Genomic DNA, 20,098 nt, shown 5'->3' with positions numbered 1-20,098 from the left:
GAATGCGTGGCGCCCCGTTATCTTTTGACAGTGCTGGAAGCAGCCATGTGTGATACTCAGCTGCCGGCAGATATATGTGCTACAACAGGATTCCTGGGCGGGAGAGAGCGGTGCCCGGTGGAGCAAGGAGGTGGCGACCCATACCTGACCCCCTGCAGCCACTGTATGTGCGGGAGAGGGGGGCCAGGGCAGAACAGCATGTGACAGAGTGACTGGGGGTAGATATTAGACAGAAAGATATAGGTAGGGAGATAGATAGATAGATAGATAGATAGATAGATAGATAGATAGATAGGACTCTATCTATCCATCTATTTTCTATCTATCTATCTATCTATCTATCTATCTATCCTCTATCTTACTTTCATCTATCTCCTATCTATCAATCTATCTATCATCTATCTGTCTATCTTCTATCTATCTCCTTTCTTTCTTTCTATCTATCTATCTATCTCCTATCTATTGTTTTGATGACTAGGGAGGAATGCGATTCAATGTGCCTACAATTACTTAAAGATAAGAAGTGTTACAGAAAAATAAGTACAGATCCAACAGATTTATTTGAAAATCAACTAGTAAATATACTGAACCAAGCAAAGGAAAATAAATTGATTGATATAACAGAGTTTAACTATTTGAAGCCAGAACACCCAAAAATTGCCAGCTTTTATAGTGTACCAAAAATACACAAGGGGTATCCCCCATTACGTGGACGTCCAATAGTGGCGGGTATCAACAATGTTACACAAAATGTGAGCCAATATATAGATATAGTACTGAGGCCATTTGTAGAGGCATTACCGTCTTATGTGAGAGATACGACAGATGTCCTGAGACGTATCGATGAAGTACAGCTGGAACCCCACAGCTACTTGGCCTCACTAGATGTAGAGGCTTTATACTCATCGATCCCCCATGAAGGAGGAAAAATGGCAGTACAACATTTTCTAAGAATGAGAGGAACTCAATATGAAGCTCACAATGACTTAATTTTGACACTATTGGATTTTGTGCTTACCCGCAATTACTTCCTCTTCGGAGACGACTTCTTCCACCAGCAACGGGGTACAGCGATGGGGAGCCCCTGTGCCCCCACATACGCAAATATGTACCTCGGCTGGTGGGAGGAGCAGGTCGTCTTCGGAGAAGTGATGTCTCACTGGTCACAACATGTGCAGCTATGGATAAGGTTCATAGACGATGTGCTACTGATCTGGAATTCCACTGAAGAAAACTTTAGCACATTTGTAGGGGAATTAAACCAAAATGAACTAGGTCTAAAATTCACTAAAACCATCAGTAAGAATCGTATTGTATTTTTGGATCTGAATATCCATGTGATGGCGGATGGGAGACTTAATACAAGTGTTCACAGAAAAGAAACAGCCACCAACTCACTGTTGAGATGGGAAAGCTGCCATCCGCGTCCACAAAAAGCTGGCATACCGGTGGGCCAATATTACAGGATACGGCGCAATTGTACCACAATTACAGAATTTAAAGAGAAAGCGCGAGATCTGAGAGATAGACTACTACAAAGAGGGTATCCTAAAAAAGTGCTAAGAGAGGCGTATTGGAAAGCAATAAAAAAGAATCGAAATGAATTGCTTATCCCAAAAGCACAGGAGATGGATCTGGATCAAAAATGTCGGATAATAGGTACTTATGATGTAAAATCCAAGGAGGTAAGACAAATATTATCCCAGTATTGGCCAATCTTAAAACTGGACCCCGTTATGGACCAATTTCTTCCAGACAATCCAGAGATTACTTATAGAAGGGGCCGTAATTTAAAAGATAGGCTGGTACACAGCTATCTACCAACAAACAGAAAAGAAAAATCAAGGAAAAGCATCACAGGGACATATCCATGCAGTAAATGCACGATGTGCAAATATATAAAAACAGGAAAGCAAATTCAAAGTTCTAGTACAGGACAATACTATGAAACAAGGGAATTTGCAAATTGCAACACAGTTGGAGTCATCTACATGCTGACATGTCCTTGTCCTAAAAACTATGTGGGAAAGACGTTTAGATCCCTCAAAAAGAGGTTAAGCGAACACATAGGGGATATAAAAAATAAACGTGACACCCCTGTGGCTGCTCACTTTTTACAACACCATGAAGGAAATTGGGAAACATTGAAATGTCAAGTGATTGAGGTGGTTCAGAAATCAAGACTACGAGGCAATTATGACAAAAAATTGTTACAATGCGAGGCGCGGTGGACATTCCGGCTCAATACAATGCGCCCACATGGTCTAAATGACTACATTTCATATATGTCATTCCGCTAAAACCCTGTTAAATGATTAGATCCATTCATGTTATATTTATATTCATTCATTCCGCTAAAATCATCCTGCTAAAATCCTGTTAAATGATTACATATCTAAAATACGATACTCTGTTAAAATTCTCTTACAATTAAATGGTTCTTTCTAACCATCTAACCATCTTTCTAAGGATACACAGTGCGGTTCAAGGACGCAATCCAAAAGGAGGCTTGAGATGCAGAGGCGTCCCGGGTAACCAAGCAACAAGGATGACGTAACAAGTCATGTGACACGGCACTCCGGATCACATTTTTATTGCTCATACAGCGTGGGAAGCGTTGTGAATGATTGGGCAAGTGATCAGTGACACAGAGAAGTGGGCGGGCACATGCACCATATAAATAGAAACCGGATGCACAGACTCAGTGTACGGCCATCACCAGAGCTGTACAGAGGAATAAACCAACGTCCCTGGCAATACGTGAGTTTAACCCTATAGCCCCTGAAGATGTGTGGTAACAGGAAACGCGTTGGGCTGCAAGCTATGTGATGTGAAGAGAACCCGAGGAACAGAGACAAGGGAAGTAAATCTTCACTTCTTTTTGCAAACAAATGTCTGTGTAAAAAACGCAGTGATCTGAACACTCACATTGAAGACAATAAAAAGAATACACAAAAAGGATATACAAAGAAAGGGACATATAAAAAATATAAATAAATACAAGTGGACTGAATATAAAAAATAAAGGAACACGGATATTTATTGGAAAGAGGGGAAAAGGAACTCTTTCAAAAATTTTTTGTACATAGCTAAATTATTGGTGATGGCCATGTAAATAGTAATTAGGTATTTAAGCATCTGGTGACTTTTTGGAATACGAATAAATAATTTTTTAACGTAAGAAAAATAAAAGTTATTTTTTAAACAATCTAAAAATCAAGTCCTATTTTTTCAGTGTGATATAGATAGATAGATAGATAGATAGATAGATAGATAGATAGATAGATAGATAGATAGGAGATAGATAGATAGATAGATAGATAGATAGATAGATAGATAGATAGATAGGAGATAGATAGATAGATAGATAGATAGATAGATAGATAGATAGAAGATAGATAGATAGATAGATAGATAGATAGATAGATAGATAGATAGATAGATAGATAGATAGAGCAAACAATAGAGGCAGCACACAAATCCCAGACCTTGGATCAAGTCAGCTAGTAAAAAATACTCTGCAGCACTCTGATGGTAATACAAACGTGAATTTATTCCACATAACAATGTGCAGCAAACTTCACAAGCAATAAATGACATTTCGGCATCTCCTATGCCATATTCAAGTGGCACTTGAAAATGGCGTAGGAGACGCCAAAACGTTGTGTATTACTTGTAAAGTTTGCTGCACATTGTTATATGAAATAGATCCACGTTTGTATTACCATCAGAAAATGGGGTTTTCAAAAGGGGTGTGGCTTTTAAAAGGGGCATGTCATAATTATCATTCAATTTATCGTTACCGTGGCTACATGTACGATAAACCACAATATTGATTTAGGCCAATATCGCCCAGCCCTAATATAAAGTAAGTTTGCAATTTACATTCATTATTTTTTTTAGTTATCATAGAGAACTCAGCACTTCCTGTTTTCTGACTGTTTACTGTTTTTTGAGAAAGTGCCGAGTTCTCCATGATAACTAAAAAAAAAAAAAATTATGAATGTAAATTGCAAACTTGCTTCCTGTGAGTCCTGTGTATCCCAGGCCATCTGTGCACTCACAGAGAAGGCTGTCATGTGATTGATGGACACAATGAGCCGTGACTCTCTGTACTGGCTGGAATTCCTGTGTTCAGTCTGTTTTTTTCAACCAGCACAAGTCAGGAAAATCTGCCTTCAGGAGACTGGACCTGCAGCACTGTGCACGGCAGCACTGATTGTATGATGGGGACCGACGGGAGCAGGGGGCCTCACATGCAGCTGCGGCGCCGAGCAGGTAATGTATGCTCCGGCCGCAAGCATACCATATAGTGCATTACGTAGACACAGGAACCCCCCCAAAAGTTACCATATTGCATTCTTTTTTACGATTTCACCTATTTATATCTTCATAAATAATATATTTGGGATTCCGTCATATGTTATGGTAAAATGAAAGACGCCATTACAAAGTACAAGTATTTCTGTAACAAACAAGCCATTACATGGCCTTGTAGATAGAAAACTGAAAGTGCTAGAGCTCTTAAAAGGGGAGAAGGGAAAAACGAAAGCGCAAAGATCAAAATTTGCGCGGTCCACTGGGTCATTTTGGGCTTGGTCCTCAAAGGGTTAATAGTTCACTCACCTCTATGTTCATAGTGAGACTGTTGCTGTTGACTAAAGATTGAAAGGACAGATTCAGGAGAAACAGCCACATGCGTCTTCCATACTTCTTTAGTATAAAAATCAACAGTATGAGCCCCAGAAATCTGTGCAGTCGCCTGTAAAAACTGAAGCAAGCTTTCCATTGACTCTTTTATTTTGTCTGTGCTCGGAGCTGTCCACTGGGCAAACATTTCCCTATAACAAAGAAAATCTTTTATTAAATGTGGCAATAGTGAGATCATTCAGAGACTGGATGAAAAGAATCCCCGATTACTAAAGGGGTATTCCCATCTTGACATTTATGGTATATTCACAGGATATGACCCATTGTCTGATAGATAAAGGTTCCACCTATGGGGCCAAATCTATCTTCAGAACAAGGACACCCCAGTTCTGTCTGGCCTACTTGGATGCACAGCTGTTTTACGTAGTTTGGGTTACTCTCATACTGGTAATCGGGAGTTGCATAAGCAGCATAGCACCATGGACTGATCCCTTTACATGTGTGATTATTGGGGGTCTCACCACTGAAGCCCCATAGACACTGACTACAGTGACAGAGCATAAGTATGACCACCATTCATTCACTGGTCCTGCAATAAGAAGAAATAGGGGCTTGAAACCCCTGATAGTGGGCAGGGAGGGGGGCAGTGTCTACCTCCTCATCTATGTTTTAGGGCCCGGTCACACTACAGAATTCCCCCCCATGGTTAGGCGGATTCCGCCATCTGCCAAAAGAATAGCCATTTTTGGGCAGACGGTGAAATCTGCCTGACTAGAATGGAGCCTATGGGATGGCCAGATTTTCAAGCAAGAGCAGAGGGATACGAGTGCACGGAATCCGCTGAGCTCATCTGCACATATTCCGTAGTGTGACCATGCCCTTACATGTCACAGACTATACAGTGGCAAGCTGACAAGTGAGCTAGGCTAAGGGGCCTGTTCCATGGGATGATTATCGTTCAAAAATTCGTTAGATCGTTCGGATTTGAACGATAATAATTTTGAGTAATAGCTGGCAACAATTAAACGACCAACAAGAAACCGTTGATTGTTTAATATGATCTGGACCTATTTTTATTATTTGACAGTTCGCACATTGTCCGGTGGAATAAGAACTCATAGCTGAAAAGTACGCAATAGCGGCAACTAAACAACCGCAAGAGCAATCATAAATAACGACCGTCGTTCCATGTATTTGGGTGAACGATTGTGGGTCGTTTAAGATCGTCTATCGTTAGTCGTCAAAAAAATCGCTTGGTGTGATAGTACCCTAAGGATGGCTTAAGAAGCTGGAGAGCTATGGAAGCACTGCTGCCAACCATTAGAGCTGTCATCCAGGGCTGAGCATCTGTCACATGTACGTCCATGGTTGTTGGCTAGTAAACGGGACACAACACACAGCGCATGCGCACATATACTTTGTGGTCAGTGAGAATAGTACAGGGGAAGGCGCCCTCCACCAAGCGGCTGATAACAGCCAATAATAGATGATACACATGGCTATAGTGTTAGTGTGCCGTCCTGTGTACCCTGCTATATACTCACACAGCGGCTCCCTGTATACAGTGCGGGGCTGCCCCTCTCACCACACGTTACAGGACAGTGACGTATTCGAACATGTGTCGCCGCAGGTCACGTGGTTCGTAGATAACTAATGTAGGGGGCGGGGAGGGCAGCAAGCGATGACGTCATTGTCAGGGGACGCTGAGGAGCAGCAACATGGCGGACACGAATGCGTCTCCTGCCTCACTACAGCACGGAAAAAGACAACTACATTTCAGAACCAAAGACGGAGCAGCGTTTCATAATGATCGCCGGTTTAATGTGAAAGGTAGACGGGAGGCCCCGAGGGATAAAGGAGAAGGCGTGCAGAACCAGGGGGCGAAAGGAGGCAGAGTTCCTGGGAAGAGAGCGGCCTTAGGCGGCAGAGGTGGCGCAAAAGAGAGGCGCAGATGGAGGCCGAACCAGGAGCAGAAGCTGTATAAAGGCAGCGCCAAAGAAGGTGAGGCCATAGCACGTGGGGCAGTGCGTGTGTCCACAGTGAGCATGCGCAGTGCCTCCTCTGTACATCGGTGCAGGCGAGAAGCTGCAGTACATATCTACCAATCAGAGGGCGCTGTGTGGGGCCTGTGTCTGAGGGAGGATCAGTATGGGGTGCCTGGGTCTGAGGGAGGATCAGTGTGGGGTGCCTGGGTCTGAGGAGCAGTATGGGGTGCCTGTGTCTGAGGAGCAGTATGGGGTGCCTGCGTCGGAGGGAGGATCACTAGGATCACTACCAGGGTGCCTGGGTCTGAGGGAGGATCACTACCAGGGTGCCTGGGTCTGAGGGAGGATCACTACCAGGGTGCCTGGGTCTAAAGGGAGGATCACTACCGGGGTGCCTGGGTCTAAAGGGAGGATCACTACCGGGGGGGCCTGGGTCTAAAGGGAGGATCACTACCGGGGGGGCCTGGGTCTAAAGGGAGGATCACTACCGGGGTGCCTGGGTCTAAAGGGAGGATCACTACCGGGGTGCCTGGGTCTAAAGGGAGGATCACTACCGGGGTGCCTGGGTCTAAAGGGAGGATCACTACCGGGGTGCCTGGGTCTAAAGGGAGGATCACTACCGGGGTGCCTGGGTCTAAAGGGAGGATCACTACCGGGGTGCCTGGGTCTAAAGGGAGGATCACTACCAGGGGGGCCTGTGTCTAAAGGGAGGATCAGTATGGGGTGCCTGGGTCTAAAGGGAGGATCAGTATGGGGTGCCTGGGTCTAAAGGGAGGATCAGTATGGGGTGCCTGGGTCTAAAGGGAGGATCAGTATGGGGTGCCTGGGTCTAAAGGGAGGATCAGTATGGGGTGCCTGGGTCTAAAGGGAGGATCAGTATGGGGTGCCTGGGTCTAAAGGGAGGATCAGTATGGGGTGCCTGGGTCTAAAGGGAGGATCAGTATGGGGTGCCTGGGTCTAAAGGGAGGATCAGTATGGGGTGCCTGGGTCTAAAGGGAGGATCAGTATGGGGTGCCTGGGTCTAAAGGGAGGATCAGTATGGGGTGCCTGGGTCTAAAGGGAGGATCAGTATGGGGTGCCTGGGTCTAAAGGGAGGATCAGTATGGGGTGCCTGGGTCTAAAGGGAGGATCAGTATGGGGTGCCTGGGTCTAAAGGGAGGATCACTACCGGGGTGCCTGGGTCTAATGGGAGGATCACTACCGGGGTGCCTGGGTCTAAAGGGAGGATCACTACCGGGGTGCCTGGGTCTAAAGGGAGGATCACTACCAGGGGGGCCTGTGTCTAAAGGGAGGATCAGTATGGGGTGCCTGGGTCTAAAGGGAGGATCAGTATGGGGTGCCTGGGTCTAAAGGGAGGATCAGTATGGGGTGCCTGGGTCTAAAGGGAGGATCAGTATGGGGTGCCTGGGTCTAAAGGGAGGATCAGTATGGGGTGCCTGGGTCTAAAGGGAGGATCAGTATGGGGTGCCTGGGTCTAAAGGGAGGATCAGTATGGGGTGCCTGGGTCTAAAGGGAGGATCAGTATGGGGTGCCTGGGTCTAAAGGGAGGATCAGTATGGGGTGCCTGGGTCTAAAGGGAGGATCAGTATGGGGTGCCTGGGTCTAAAGGGAGGATCAGTATGGGGTGCCTGGGTCTAAAGGGAGGATCAGTATGGGGTGCCTGGGTCTAAAGGGAGGATCAGTATGGGGTGCCTGGGTCTAAAGGGAGGATCAGTATGGGGTGCCTGGGTCTAAAGGGAGGATCACTACCGGGGTGCCTGGGTCTAATGGGAGGATCACTACCGGGGTGCCTGGGTCTAATGGGAGGATCACTACCGGGGTGCCTGGGTCTAATGGGAGGATCACTACCGGGGTGCCTGGGTCTAATGGGAGGATCACTACCGGGGTGCCTGGGTCTAAAGGGAGGATCACTACCGGGGTGCCTGGGTCTCCCATCTGTTGCTGCATTAGATGCACTATGCCATCACTATTTTGCAGTACAACCCAAAAGTTCTCACAGCACAAGGCCTCTAAAGGCAGTCAGCTCAATGTAATGGTATAAGGAAATGTCACATAATGATAAATGCAGTCTGCCAGTTTTGCAGCTGACGTCTAATAATGTATAAAACAGTTATAAATAAGCACAAGTGTGGAGGCGGCAGGGATGAACTACTGACTTGCCAGGGCTTTATTCGCTTCCTATCTCCTCCTGCCTTACATCCCTTACTGTAGTAAGGTTCAGGAGCAGTAGAGGGAAGGGAGGGGGAGCAAGCATGAGAGAGATGTGACACATCAGCTGTGCCTCCTTGACTCGTGTCCCAATAAAAAATATGATTTTAGGCTACAAACCCACTTGGCGGTTCTGCAGCGAGTCTCCTTGCTGCGTTTTTGCAGCGAGACTCGCTGCAGATCCCAGCCCTATACTTTCATTAGCAGAGAAACTCGCAGCAGGGATGTACATCCCTGCTGCGATTTTGTCTGCAGCCCGCCCCATTAACCCCCTAGCCGCCGGGCATTATACATTACCGGGTCCCCGTTCCTGCTTGCTTCGGGGTTCCCGGTGTCTTCACGGCCTGCCCGGCCAATCAGTGCGCTGGGGCGGGGCAGCGCACCGATTGGGCTGGCGGAACGTGCCAGGAGCTGCCGAAGCAAGCAGGAGCGGGGACCTGGTAATGTACATCCCGCCTGCAGCCCCGATCGCCCCCGGCCACACGATCGCCCCCCGCAGCCCCCGGCCGCACGATCGCCCCCCCCGCAGCCCCTGGCCGCACGATCGCAGCCCCCGGCCGCACGATCGCCCCCCGCAGCCCCCGGCCGCACGATCGCCCCCCGCAGCCCCCGGCCGCACGATCGCCCCCCGCAGCCCCCGGCCGCACGATCGCCCCCCCGCAGCCCCCGGCCGCACGATCGCCCCCCCGCAGCCCCCGGCCGCACGATCGCCCCCCCCGCAGCCCCCGGCCGCACGATCGCCCCCCGCAGCCCCCGGCCGCACGATCGCCCGCCGCAGCCCCCGGCCGCACGATCGCCCGCCGCAGCCCCCGGCCGCACGATCGCCCCCCGCAGCCCCCGGCCGCACGATCGTCATTGAAGACCCAGTCCTTATAGTGATATACAATGGCTGACTTGTCCGTTTACTGTTACCTATGTGACCTTCGTGTTTCTTGTTTAGGAAAAGGCTTTGCTTTGTGGAGAAAGGAAAAGGTTCAGTTACAGTATAGAAAGCTGCAAAGAAAGCAAAAGAAGGCAAATACTAAAGAAGTGTCTTATACTGATCACTATCCTGAACATCTGAAGCATCTCTACTTGGCTGAAGAAGAGAAACTGAAAAGTCAAGAAAAACAGAGGAAATCTAAAAAGGAGCCCTCCAAAACAGTAGACCAGGAGACAGAAGTAATGTAAGGTCATAGTAATAACATGAAATAACTGCTTTTCATCCAAGTAATGTTATATCATCAGGGGGTTACAACCAGCATAACACTGACAACGATCTCATAGGATGGAAAGGTCCAGCAACCAATATTATTAGGGAAAGTTGTCATTTCTCTGCAAGTAGACGGTAATATTACACTGAGCTGTGTCGGTAGACAACTTCTTGTCATTGGACAATCTCTCCAGTGGATTTTTCTGATCTGGCCAAAGGGAGGTGGGGAATTACATGTGTTTGTTTTGTTTTTAATCCATGGTATGTAACTTTTGAAATTGTGTTTGGCAGACCAAAGAAAATTTTTAGGAAGAAAACATCAAATCAAAAAGCAAAGGAAGAATATGAACGGGTGCAACAGAAGCGTGCAAAGAAAAGACAAGTAAGACTGTCTCCATTGTTTTGATACAGCTTAAAGCGAATCTCTACCACCTGGACAGACCCCCCCCCCCCCCCCTTTCCCAAACTGCTGGTACCGTTCTGATGTCCTCATTAAGGCAATTGCTGGTATTCGGGGTAAAATAAACTTGTATTCGGTCGGGGCATAGACCATCCATGCCCTTGGTCTGCATCGCCTTTCTCCTTGCCATCATCTAGCCCAGGGCAGTAGGGAGAGAGGTATAGGCGCTGCCTCATTGACACTCCTCCATACTGCTTGAATAAAAGTTGATTTTACCCCGAATAATACTGGCTACTGGTCTTAAGAGGCACGCAGACTCTGGGATCGGATTTGCCTTAATGAGAACATCAGAGTGGTACCAGTGTTTTGGGTCTGGTTTTGTTTTGTTTTGTTTTTGGGGGGGTGCTGTTCACGTGGTACAGATTTTTTCAAATTGTCTCAGAGATGTATAGTGAAAGTTACTTCCCACTCTGAACATCTGCTATTGCTACTGAATGTTATCTATTTTCTGGAATCAATTTTAAAGGAGAAGTCCAGCAAAAGTTTTTATTAAAGTATTGTATTGCCCCCCCAAAAGTTATACAAATCCCCAATATACACTTATTACGGGAAATGCACATAAAGTGCTTTTTTCCCTGCACTTACTACTGCATCAAGGCTTCACTTCCTGGATAAAATGTCACGATCGACTCCCAGAGCTGTGCGGGCTCTGGCTGCGAGAGTATGATGGCAGAGGGACACTAAAGGACCCAGGGCACTGGAGGGACACTGAGCATCCCTCTGCTATCATCCTCCTCAGCAGCCACAGCCTGCACAGCTCTGGGAGTCGGGGCGTGACATCACCATTTTATTCAGGAAGGGAAGCCTTGATGCAGTAATAAATGCAGGGGGAGAAAAGCACTTTATGTGCATTTCCCGTAATAAGTGTATATTGGGGATTTGTATAACTTTTGGGGGGCAATACAATACTTTAACCCCTTAAGGACAGAGCCTGAAATGGCCTTAAGGACAGAGACAAATTTTATGAATATGACCTGTGTCACTTTAGTCATTAATAACTTCGGGATGCTTTTACCTATCCGGCTGATTTTGAGATTGTTTTCTCGTGACATATTATACTTTACATTTCTGGTAAAATGGAGTCGATACTCATAACGAATCTTTATGAAAAACACCAAAATAACGTGAAAATTGTGAAAAAATGCATTTTACTGGGGAAAAGGGACAATTCTAATTTATTTGGGGGTATTAGGCCAATTAGTTTATAAGGTTGGAAATGACAGGTGTCCATCAAATTCAACCTGTGTTGATCCAGAGGAAGGCAAAAAACCCTCGTAAGGCAGACGACAGTAGCCTCATCACTGGGGAAAAATTCCTTCCCGACTCCATAATGGCGATCAGAATAATCCTCGGATCAACGTGACCCCTGAAATAGGAATAAGGGAAAGAATTTAGATAATGTAGAACTCCAATGACGTGTGGTGCGCCTTGGAGCGATCCAGTATACAGAGGCCGGGGTGATCAGGACAGGTGTCACACTGGAAAATGGTGTCCTTCCTGATCCCCGTCTTACGCCACACTCTGTACTTCTTCTGGGGTCTCCTGTTTTCCAGTGTGGGGGACGTCACCTGGAAAATGTTGTCCTGGTGCGATCCGGGGTCCTTCATATCCAGAAGCGCTGGGTCCGCTCCAGGGCTGCTAAATATTAGGGCTTTTTTTACGGCTTCTGATATTTTTGGATTGTGCCGCAAGCTACAGTAGCTCGGGCAGCGAGGGACCAGAAGAGGGGGGCGCTGGTATAAATGTTATCCCCGTACGGGTGGTGACCTTTATCCAGCAGTGGGAAGATCAGTTCCTGGACGATCTCCCCACTAACTCCGAGGATGGGGGGGGAGGGGGCATCTGGGGGCAGGATTCGGGTGTCCCTTCCTTCATACACTGTAATAGTACATGTACACTGCGGAATGGCGAAGGATAACCCTTTGTGCATTCCGCAGCTGGCACCCGCCGGCGGACTGATGCAGGCGTGCGTCTCCACTCGTGTCACACTCCATTCTATGCACGGGCGAATTCCGCCCTCTGTCCAAAGAATGAACGTGTTCATTCTTTGGACGGACAACGGAATCCGCCCGTGCATAGAATAGAGTCTATGACACGGGCGGAGACGCACGCCTGCATCAGTCCGCCGGCAGGTGCCAGCTGCGAAATGCACAAAGGGTTATCCTTCGCCATTCCGCAGTGTGCACGTACTCTAAATCTGTAAGTGTACCCTGAGGTACTGTCACAGAGTTTGTAGAATTTCACGCCATACCGTGATCTCTTATTGGGACAGTACTGGCGGAAAAGACGTGTCTGGGGGGCAGCGTACACTACGATACCCCCAGACACGTCACTTGATGATGATGATGATGATGATGATGAATGGAGGAAAGAAGTATCCCCCCCATTCATTCTCACTGGCTGTTTCGGTGTTTTAGGCAATAATAGCATATGCGTCCGACGCCGAAAACACCCTGGGGGCCATCTTTATACGGGGACTAGTATATGGGGTATGTAAATGTTTATTGTAAAACTTTATTTCATGTAGTGTAGTGTAATGTAGTGTTTTTTTTAAGTTTTTTTGACAGTAAGAAAATAATATCCCTACGCCAAGAAAGGAGCTGCTGATAAATGCCACACTTACGTGCGGCACTTATCAGCAGACAGTGGCGGTAGGATATAGGGGGGAAAAATGCTCCTACGCCAAAAAGGAGGAATTGCTGATCAGTGGCGCACTTACGTGCGATGCTGATCAGTACTCAGCGGCGTTAGGGCACAAAAAAAGTAAAAAAAAAAAAATTGGGGGGAAAAAAAAATAAATCTTTTTAACCCAAAGCAACTGATCAGTGAATGATATTCACTGATCAGCCGCTAGGGGGCAGTAGAGAGAAGATTGCCGGAGATTACCGAGGCCCGCCGAAAACGAAGACCCGAGTGTTTCCGAAGATTTCCGACGCTGGACGAACGAACCCGGAAGCGACGCGAAGAAGACGCTAGGACGGCGCGGACCGCAGATCTTCGCTCCGGACGGCCAGATCAGGTGAGTATGGTACACCTGCACCACACACACCTGTTCTGCACCTCTCAGCTACCTAGCTGAGGGGTGCAAAACTCGGCAACACTGTTTTTTACAGTATGATCGCCGTGATGGGCCGGCCAGTACTGGCCGGCCTATCACGGAGATCGTGGGGGTGGCATCGGCGCCATCTTTGTTGGGGACACTAATGGCGATTGGTGCTATCTCGGACAGCACCAATCGCCATTGCTTTCCGGGCCACTGGGTCACCGATGACCCGGAAATCTGTTTTCAGCTGCTATATGCTGATCTGTATTGATCAGCATATAGCAGCGATCGTCGGCACGGGAGGGGTTAATCACCCCCCGTGCCGACGAGCAGAGATGGCCTGCTATACATTATAGCAGGCCATCGTCCCCGACCGCTGTGTGTGAACACACAGCGATCGGGGAAACATCGGGCGTACCTATACGCCCGTTTGCGTTAAAGCCCACCTTGCGGGGGCGTATAGGTACGCCCGATGTCGTTAAGGGGTTAATAAGATTTTTTGCCGGACTTCTCCTTTAAGTTTAATTCTTTCTTTGATAAGGAGAACACTGCTGGAAAGTTATCTTTATGGGCCAGGAAGTGTTGGATTATTATTATTAGGAATAGTAGCCAGACTGAAATCTTCAAGATTCCAGGATTATTTTTATGATCTAGATAGTAAGTTGAAATTAAAAGTGGAAAAAAAAACACACACTTCCTAAAAATAAGTTCCGCGTAAAAATTTGACTTGGCCCAGATTTGTGGAGCTGCCTGAATTTGAGACATCTTTTTCTCCACAGCAACTAATTACAGCTCAGGTTTTATATCATAACCTGATGACACATTTTTATTATAGCATGCATGTTTAAAAAAATTAATAAAAATCTGCATGGTTTTGTTAAATTTAAAGGACAACTCCGGCGGGACCCCCCAAAAAAAACAAAAAAACACAGACACCATACTCACCATCCCTCCGGTGACGATCGCCACTCCATTCGTCCGCCTCACCGTCACCTGCGTCCGCCGTCCAGCGATGTCTCTTGCTTACGGGTCCATGAGAGAGAAAAGGCTGCCAGTGCGCTTGCGCACCGGCAGCCTTTTCATTGGCTGCAGCGCATCACATGGCTTCAAGCAAGCTCAGCCAATCAGGGCTGAGCAAGCTGGAAGCCATGTGATGCGCTCCAGCCAATGAAAATGATGTGCACCAGCAGCCTTTTCTCTCCCATTCACTCTCAATGAAGACGCCGAAGAGGAAGAAGACCTGGACCGCCCCCCAGCTCTGACGTCACCTGTCACCAGATGCCGCCCAGGAGAAGAGGACCGTGGCGACCGTAATAGGTAATGTATACATTCTTTAACTTCCGGGGTGGGGGGTCGGGAGTCGGAAAGTGGGGGAAGGGGGCCAGACCGGGTATTTGACCACATTACAAAGTTATATAACTTTGTAATGTGTGTTAAATAAGCCAAAAAAAAATTTCGCCGGAGTTGTCCTTTAAACTTTAAGAGTGGTAACTAGGTGCTTTTAGTGCTCTGACTGCTGCTCTTGAGACCCTCTTCCTGGTGCATCGCTAACAAAGCACATAGCCTAAGCTGAAGGGGTGGTGTACATGCAGGAGTCAGCACTGTGTATATTAAGTAGTAAGAACACAAGGGACAGTTGCTTAGAATTCTGTGTGGTCAGAGTATATCATTCGCAGCAGGAACCCACGGGAGAATGCTGACAGGCTTCCAATATTGCAGGTACAGAGCCCAGCCTCTCTTGTGCACATAGCGCTAACTATACTGCGTTCTGTCTTGGTCTCTTTGGAACTCATGCATCTTTTTATGTATTTTAGGAGGCAGAGATCAACAGGAAAAAGAGAGAAGAAGCAATCAAACTATACAAACAGAAGAGAATAGAGTCTTATAAAGTTCTCAGCTCAAAAACAAAGAAAGGACAGCCCAACTTCAATGTACAGATGGAATACTTGCTGAAGAAAATTCAGAGTAAATCTTAATTTATTTTGAAACTGCTTCCTAAAGAATTGCATCAACAGTGGTGCATTGAGATGTTACATCTTTTCTGCATAACTTTCCCCCCAAACAAAAACCTCTGTACAACACTGAAACAAGGATGGGAATTTGGAGCAAACTGAGAGGTTATTCAACAAAAATTAACTTTTCTGCTATCCACAGGTTAGGGAAAAAGAAAGAGATCGTGGGGGGGATCAGACCTCTGTGTGCCCTGCTGATCTCAGTATCTGGCCTCCAGCTTCTCTGTTATGGATAGAGGCTCGGGTACGGCAGGTGACCCACAGCTCTATTCAATCCTATGGAGCCACTGGAGAGAGCCAAGTAAGCCAGAAGAGTGCTTACTTGGCTCTTTCCGATGGCTCAATAGGAATGAATGGAGTCGTGGATCATGGGCTGTACACTTAAGTGCGTTCTTCCCATTTTTCAGCTACGTGATGGATGCCTGGTGTCACCTTTTAGAAGTCTATCTTGACATGTCTAAAGTTTTTAAAGTAACAGGTACACTTGAAAGTGTGTAGATGTCAATTTATCTTCTGGATTTCTCCATGGAAATCTGGTCTGATGGTGTGCCACATGGCGTAAAACACCAGTTGCATTATCTGCTGCTGCTTTGTCCTAGCAGTTTTACCTGATTGTATTTAATTGCCCATGGAATAAAGCTGATTTTTTTTTTTTTTACAGAAGATTGCTGCTGCTTATTCTTTATTCTTATACTGGATTGTATTTTGAACTTTATCACTAAGGGCCAATTCACATGGAGTAAAACTGGTGGAATTCTGTGGCAGAATCCCGCCAGCCTCCATGTCATACAGGCAGTCTGTGGGAGGGCTCACCCACCTCCTCTCTCCGCTCTGAAAAATGACATGTCCGCAGCAGAATTCTGCCAGTTTTACTGTATATGAACTGGCCCTAAGACTGAGCACCACAGTGATCTATATTGAACTGTTTCTGTAATCCTGAGCTGTTCTAAGAACATATGTGATTGCAGTGCCAACTATTTTTGTCTTTTATTATATCTCATGGGGAAAAAAACTGATTGCTTTCATTGCTTTGAAGTGTCATAGAGACATGGCCAGGGCAACAAAGTGCCCCAGGCTGTAAGTCCTATCTCTTTCACTGCCATCTCTGCTCCCTCTTTCTTTGATTGGCAGGCAGGGGTCTCATAGGCCTGCTAAAATCCTGTGCATATGTGGTAAAATTTTGGCAGGGCTTGTAGAGCCATGTGTGTCAATCAAAGAGAAAAAGAAAGGTAAAGAGTATAGTCAAGCCTAGCAGAGAGAGGCCTTAAAGCCTGGGGCACTTCAGTGTGCTGGCCCTGCCTCTATGACAATTCAGTGCAGAAAATAAACTCATTTTTATGCAAATTTCAGCCATAGACCTGTAAAATTGTAGTCTTAATGGTAGTCTTATTTGTACCCATAGCTGTAAGCGTACTGGCAGCTAGCTACACGTTATTTAGGTGACTGATTCAATTTAAATACAAATTTCCTACATGAAGAATAACAGCCATGTAAAGATAGTCTTTCCGTAGGTTATTGCATACGTAGAAGTTTCCTTATATTTGGTCAGATAGAACACAGAATACTTGAAGTACACACAAATATTTTTTTTATATAAAAGACACAGCGATTAGATGACAAACAGGCCTAAAACTCAATCAGCCACATATCTGCCAGATATCTCCCAGTGTCAACAGTCACACTACTACTACTAGGTTGGTGCTTCTATGGGGCATGGGTCTGCTCATCTTAAGGGACCCTAATATCTTTGAGCAGATGAAGGAAAGATTTTTTAATTTGGTAAATTAAATGAAGAACAAAGGTGGATCATGGTGATAGTAGGTAAGCTGCACTCAGATGGCTGTAATGCATTTTAATCTACAGGTCACTATAAAGATGTAGGGGGAATTCAGTAAGCTATTTCGTACTGATGTGCAAAATTGGCGTTTCTATATGATGAATGTTTTTATGTCTATGCGCCATTTACAAGCTATTGTAGATTTCCACCTACCTGATATTGGAAGGGGGAGCACTTACCAACTGAGTATGTGCGCTTCTTACCTAATATGAGGGGGGGTCTACCTCCTTACAATAATAGGGCCTTACTAACTAATGGGGGTGATATTGAAAAGTCATACCTACCTGATTACTGTTCACCACAGGTGGTTCAGCTGGCGCCATCTTGTGTCAATGTTGTCACTAGTAGAGGGAGGCTGGCCTAACTTAGTCCAGCCCTTAGGCCAGTCAGTCCCTTAGGCCAGCCCTCCCCTAGTACTACTTCAGATGATTAAGCTCGTTCAGCTCCGATTGGCTGAGCAAGCTGTCAGTCATCTGATGCTCTCCAGCTAAAGAACAAAAGTACAGAAAAAATTAAGATTCCAATTAAAGCTCCGGGGGTCCGCATACAGACTCAGGAGTGAGGGTAAGTATAAAAACTCTGGGGGAGATTTATCAAACTGGTGTAAAGTAGAATTGTCTTAGCTGCCCCTAGAAACCAATCAGATTCCACCTTTCATTCCTCACAGAGTCTTTGAAAAATAAAAGGTGTAATCTGATTGGTTGCTAGGGGCATCTAAGACAGTTCTTCTTTACACCAGTTTGAAAAATCTCCTTCTCTGTGTCTGAGTGTTTTGTTTTTTTAAATTATATCTAACACCTGAGATGTCCATTAAAAATTTGTCCGTTAAACCTTTGTACATGTATATTAACCCCTTAGCGACCCATGACGTATCTGATACGTCATGGTGCCGCTCGGGGTGTTCAGAGCGGGGTCCCGCCGAGACCCCGCTCTGAACGGCGCTGATCCCAGCTGACACGTGCAGCCGGGCAGTGCCTCTATTAGCCGGCGCGGGTCCCGTTGCCGCGCCGGCTAATAAAGCCTCTAAGTGCAGCTGTCAAACCTGACAGCTGCACTTAGATGCTGTGCTCTCCGTGTCCCTGGTGTCTAGTGGGACGGATCTCCCCCCCGCGATGCGATCGCGGGGGGGAGATCCGTTCTTCTGCCCGTGCCGGGTCTCAGCGTCGGAATGACGCTGATCCCGGCTCGGCAATAGATTGCTATGGCCTGCAGCAGGCCATAGTAAATATGACCGATCTAATCGATCTTTGCTGTGTATATACACAGCATTGATCTCTATGAGAGATCAGTGCGGTCTATATACAAGTCCCCCAGGGGGACTTCTAGTTACAGTAAAAAAAAAAGTGTTTTTATTAATAAAAAAATCCCCTCCCCTAATAAAAGTCCAAATCACCCCCCTTTTCCCATTTTATAAATATAAATTAATAAATAAATAAATAAACATATTTAGTATCGCCGCGCGCGTAATCGCCCGAACTATTAATTAATCACATTCCTGATCTTGCACGGTAAATGGCGTCAGCGCAAAAAAATTCCAAAGTGCAAAATTGCGCATTTTTGGTCGCATCAAATCCAGAAAAAATGTAATAAAAAACGATCAAAAAGTCGTATATGCGCAATCAAGGTACCGATAGAAAGAACACATCATGGCGCAAAAACTGACACCTCACACAGCCCCATAGACCAAAGGATAAAAGCGCTATAAGCCTGGGAATGGAGCGATTTTAAGGAACGTATATTTGTTAACAATGGTTTGAATTTTTTACAGGCCATCCGATACAATATAAGTTATACATGTTATATATCATAGTAATCGTAACGACTTGAGGAACATGCATAACAAGTCAGTTTTACCATAGGGCGAACGGCGTAAATGCAAAACTCCCCGAAATCAAAACAAATTCGGTTTTTTTTCAATTTGACAGCGCAAATGATTTTTTTCCGGTTTCGCAGCATATGTTATGGAAAAATAATGCCTGTCATTGCAAAGTACAATTGGTTTCGCAAACAATAAGCGCTCATATACGTCTCTAGGTGAAAAAATGCAAGCGCTATGGACTTTTAAACTTAAAATGGAATAAGCAAAAGCGCAAAAACGAAAATAGGCTTTGACCTTAAGGGGTTAAAAAACCCAAGACCAATTTCTTCTTCTTTGTAGCCAATACTACAGTATATCAGGTTTATAGCAATTGTTGGAAGCATTCATAATCACTATGTCCACAGCAACAGATTTAATCACAATTTGTTTGTCATTAACAGTTGTGGTTGTCGGCCAAGCACGTATAAAACAATTGTGTAGGAAAACAAACACCCATAGCAACACATGGCATGTGTAAAACACAGCAGGAAAAAAAACACAGATTAAACATCCTCAAGGAGAGAAGAAAATCTTTCTATTTATGGTTAATACTTCTAGATTTTACCACTTTTACTACGCCTCTTCATATCAATAGAGGATTCCCCCACTTGGTGGAGACATGGAGCTACACAAAACAGCATCAAGTAAGGAATAAGACACGTTAAAGCTAGATTTTTTTTGGGAGGTAAATATTTGACTTTTGTGTTGTCAATAATAAAGTTTACCTGTCATAATAAATAAAATAATAAAAAACATGAAATGTCATGGGGACATGTCAAAGTTTTAATCAGTCCTGGATGGACATTGCTGAAAGCCAGGCAATAAAAAAAAAATGCACTACCACATGCTTTTC

The 20,098-nt window shown here is 45.8% G+C and overlaps 2 protein-coding genes across 4 annotated transcripts in view; one reads left to right on the top strand and one right to left on the bottom strand.

Moving 5' to 3' along the window:
* The window catches only part of METTL25 (methyltransferase like 25), a 165,258-nt gene extending 158,957 nt beyond the window's left edge, over positions 1–6,301 (bottom strand). Inside the window, exons 1-2 of one of the 3 annotated variants that reach the window (XM_069974027.1) lie at positions 6,195–6,301; positions 4,627–4,841 (exon numbers count right to left, since the gene is read on the bottom strand). In XM_069974027.1, the coding sequence (XP_069830128.1) occupies positions 4,627–4,837 (211 nt within the window). In that variant the 5' untranslated portion in view covers positions 4,838–4,841; positions 6,195–6,301. Of the gene's footprint in view, positions 1–4,626; positions 4,842–5,918; positions 6,000–6,194 lie in introns of those variants that run through there. The other 2 variants (XM_069974021.1, XM_069974035.1) reach the window with 2 other exon arrangements.
* A 24-nt stretch (positions 6,302–6,325) lies between these two features.
* On the top strand, positions 6,326–16,205 carry CCDC59 (coiled-coil domain containing 59). Its single transcript, XM_069974044.1, has 4 exons — positions 6,326–6,651; positions 9,784–10,009; positions 10,327–10,417; positions 15,353–16,205. Exons 1-4 carry the CDS (start codon positions 6,369–6,371, stop codon positions 15,512–15,514), a joined length of 762 nt encoding a protein of 253 aa, XP_069830145.1. The 5' UTR covers positions 6,326–6,368; the 3' UTR covers positions 15,515–16,205.
* The last annotated feature ends 3,893 nt before the right edge of the window (positions 16,206–20,098 follow it).

Source organism: Dendropsophus ebraccatus, chromosome 1, assembly GCF_027789765.1.
Source record: "Dendropsophus ebraccatus isolate aDenEbr1 chromosome 1, aDenEbr1.pat, whole genome shotgun sequence".
In the NCBI taxonomy this organism is placed as follows: domain Eukaryota; kingdom Metazoa; phylum Chordata; class Amphibia; order Anura; family Hylidae; genus Dendropsophus; species Dendropsophus ebraccatus.
Note: the sequence above shows the minus strand (reverse complement) of the source record. Positions and strands in the feature narration are given on the sequence as shown.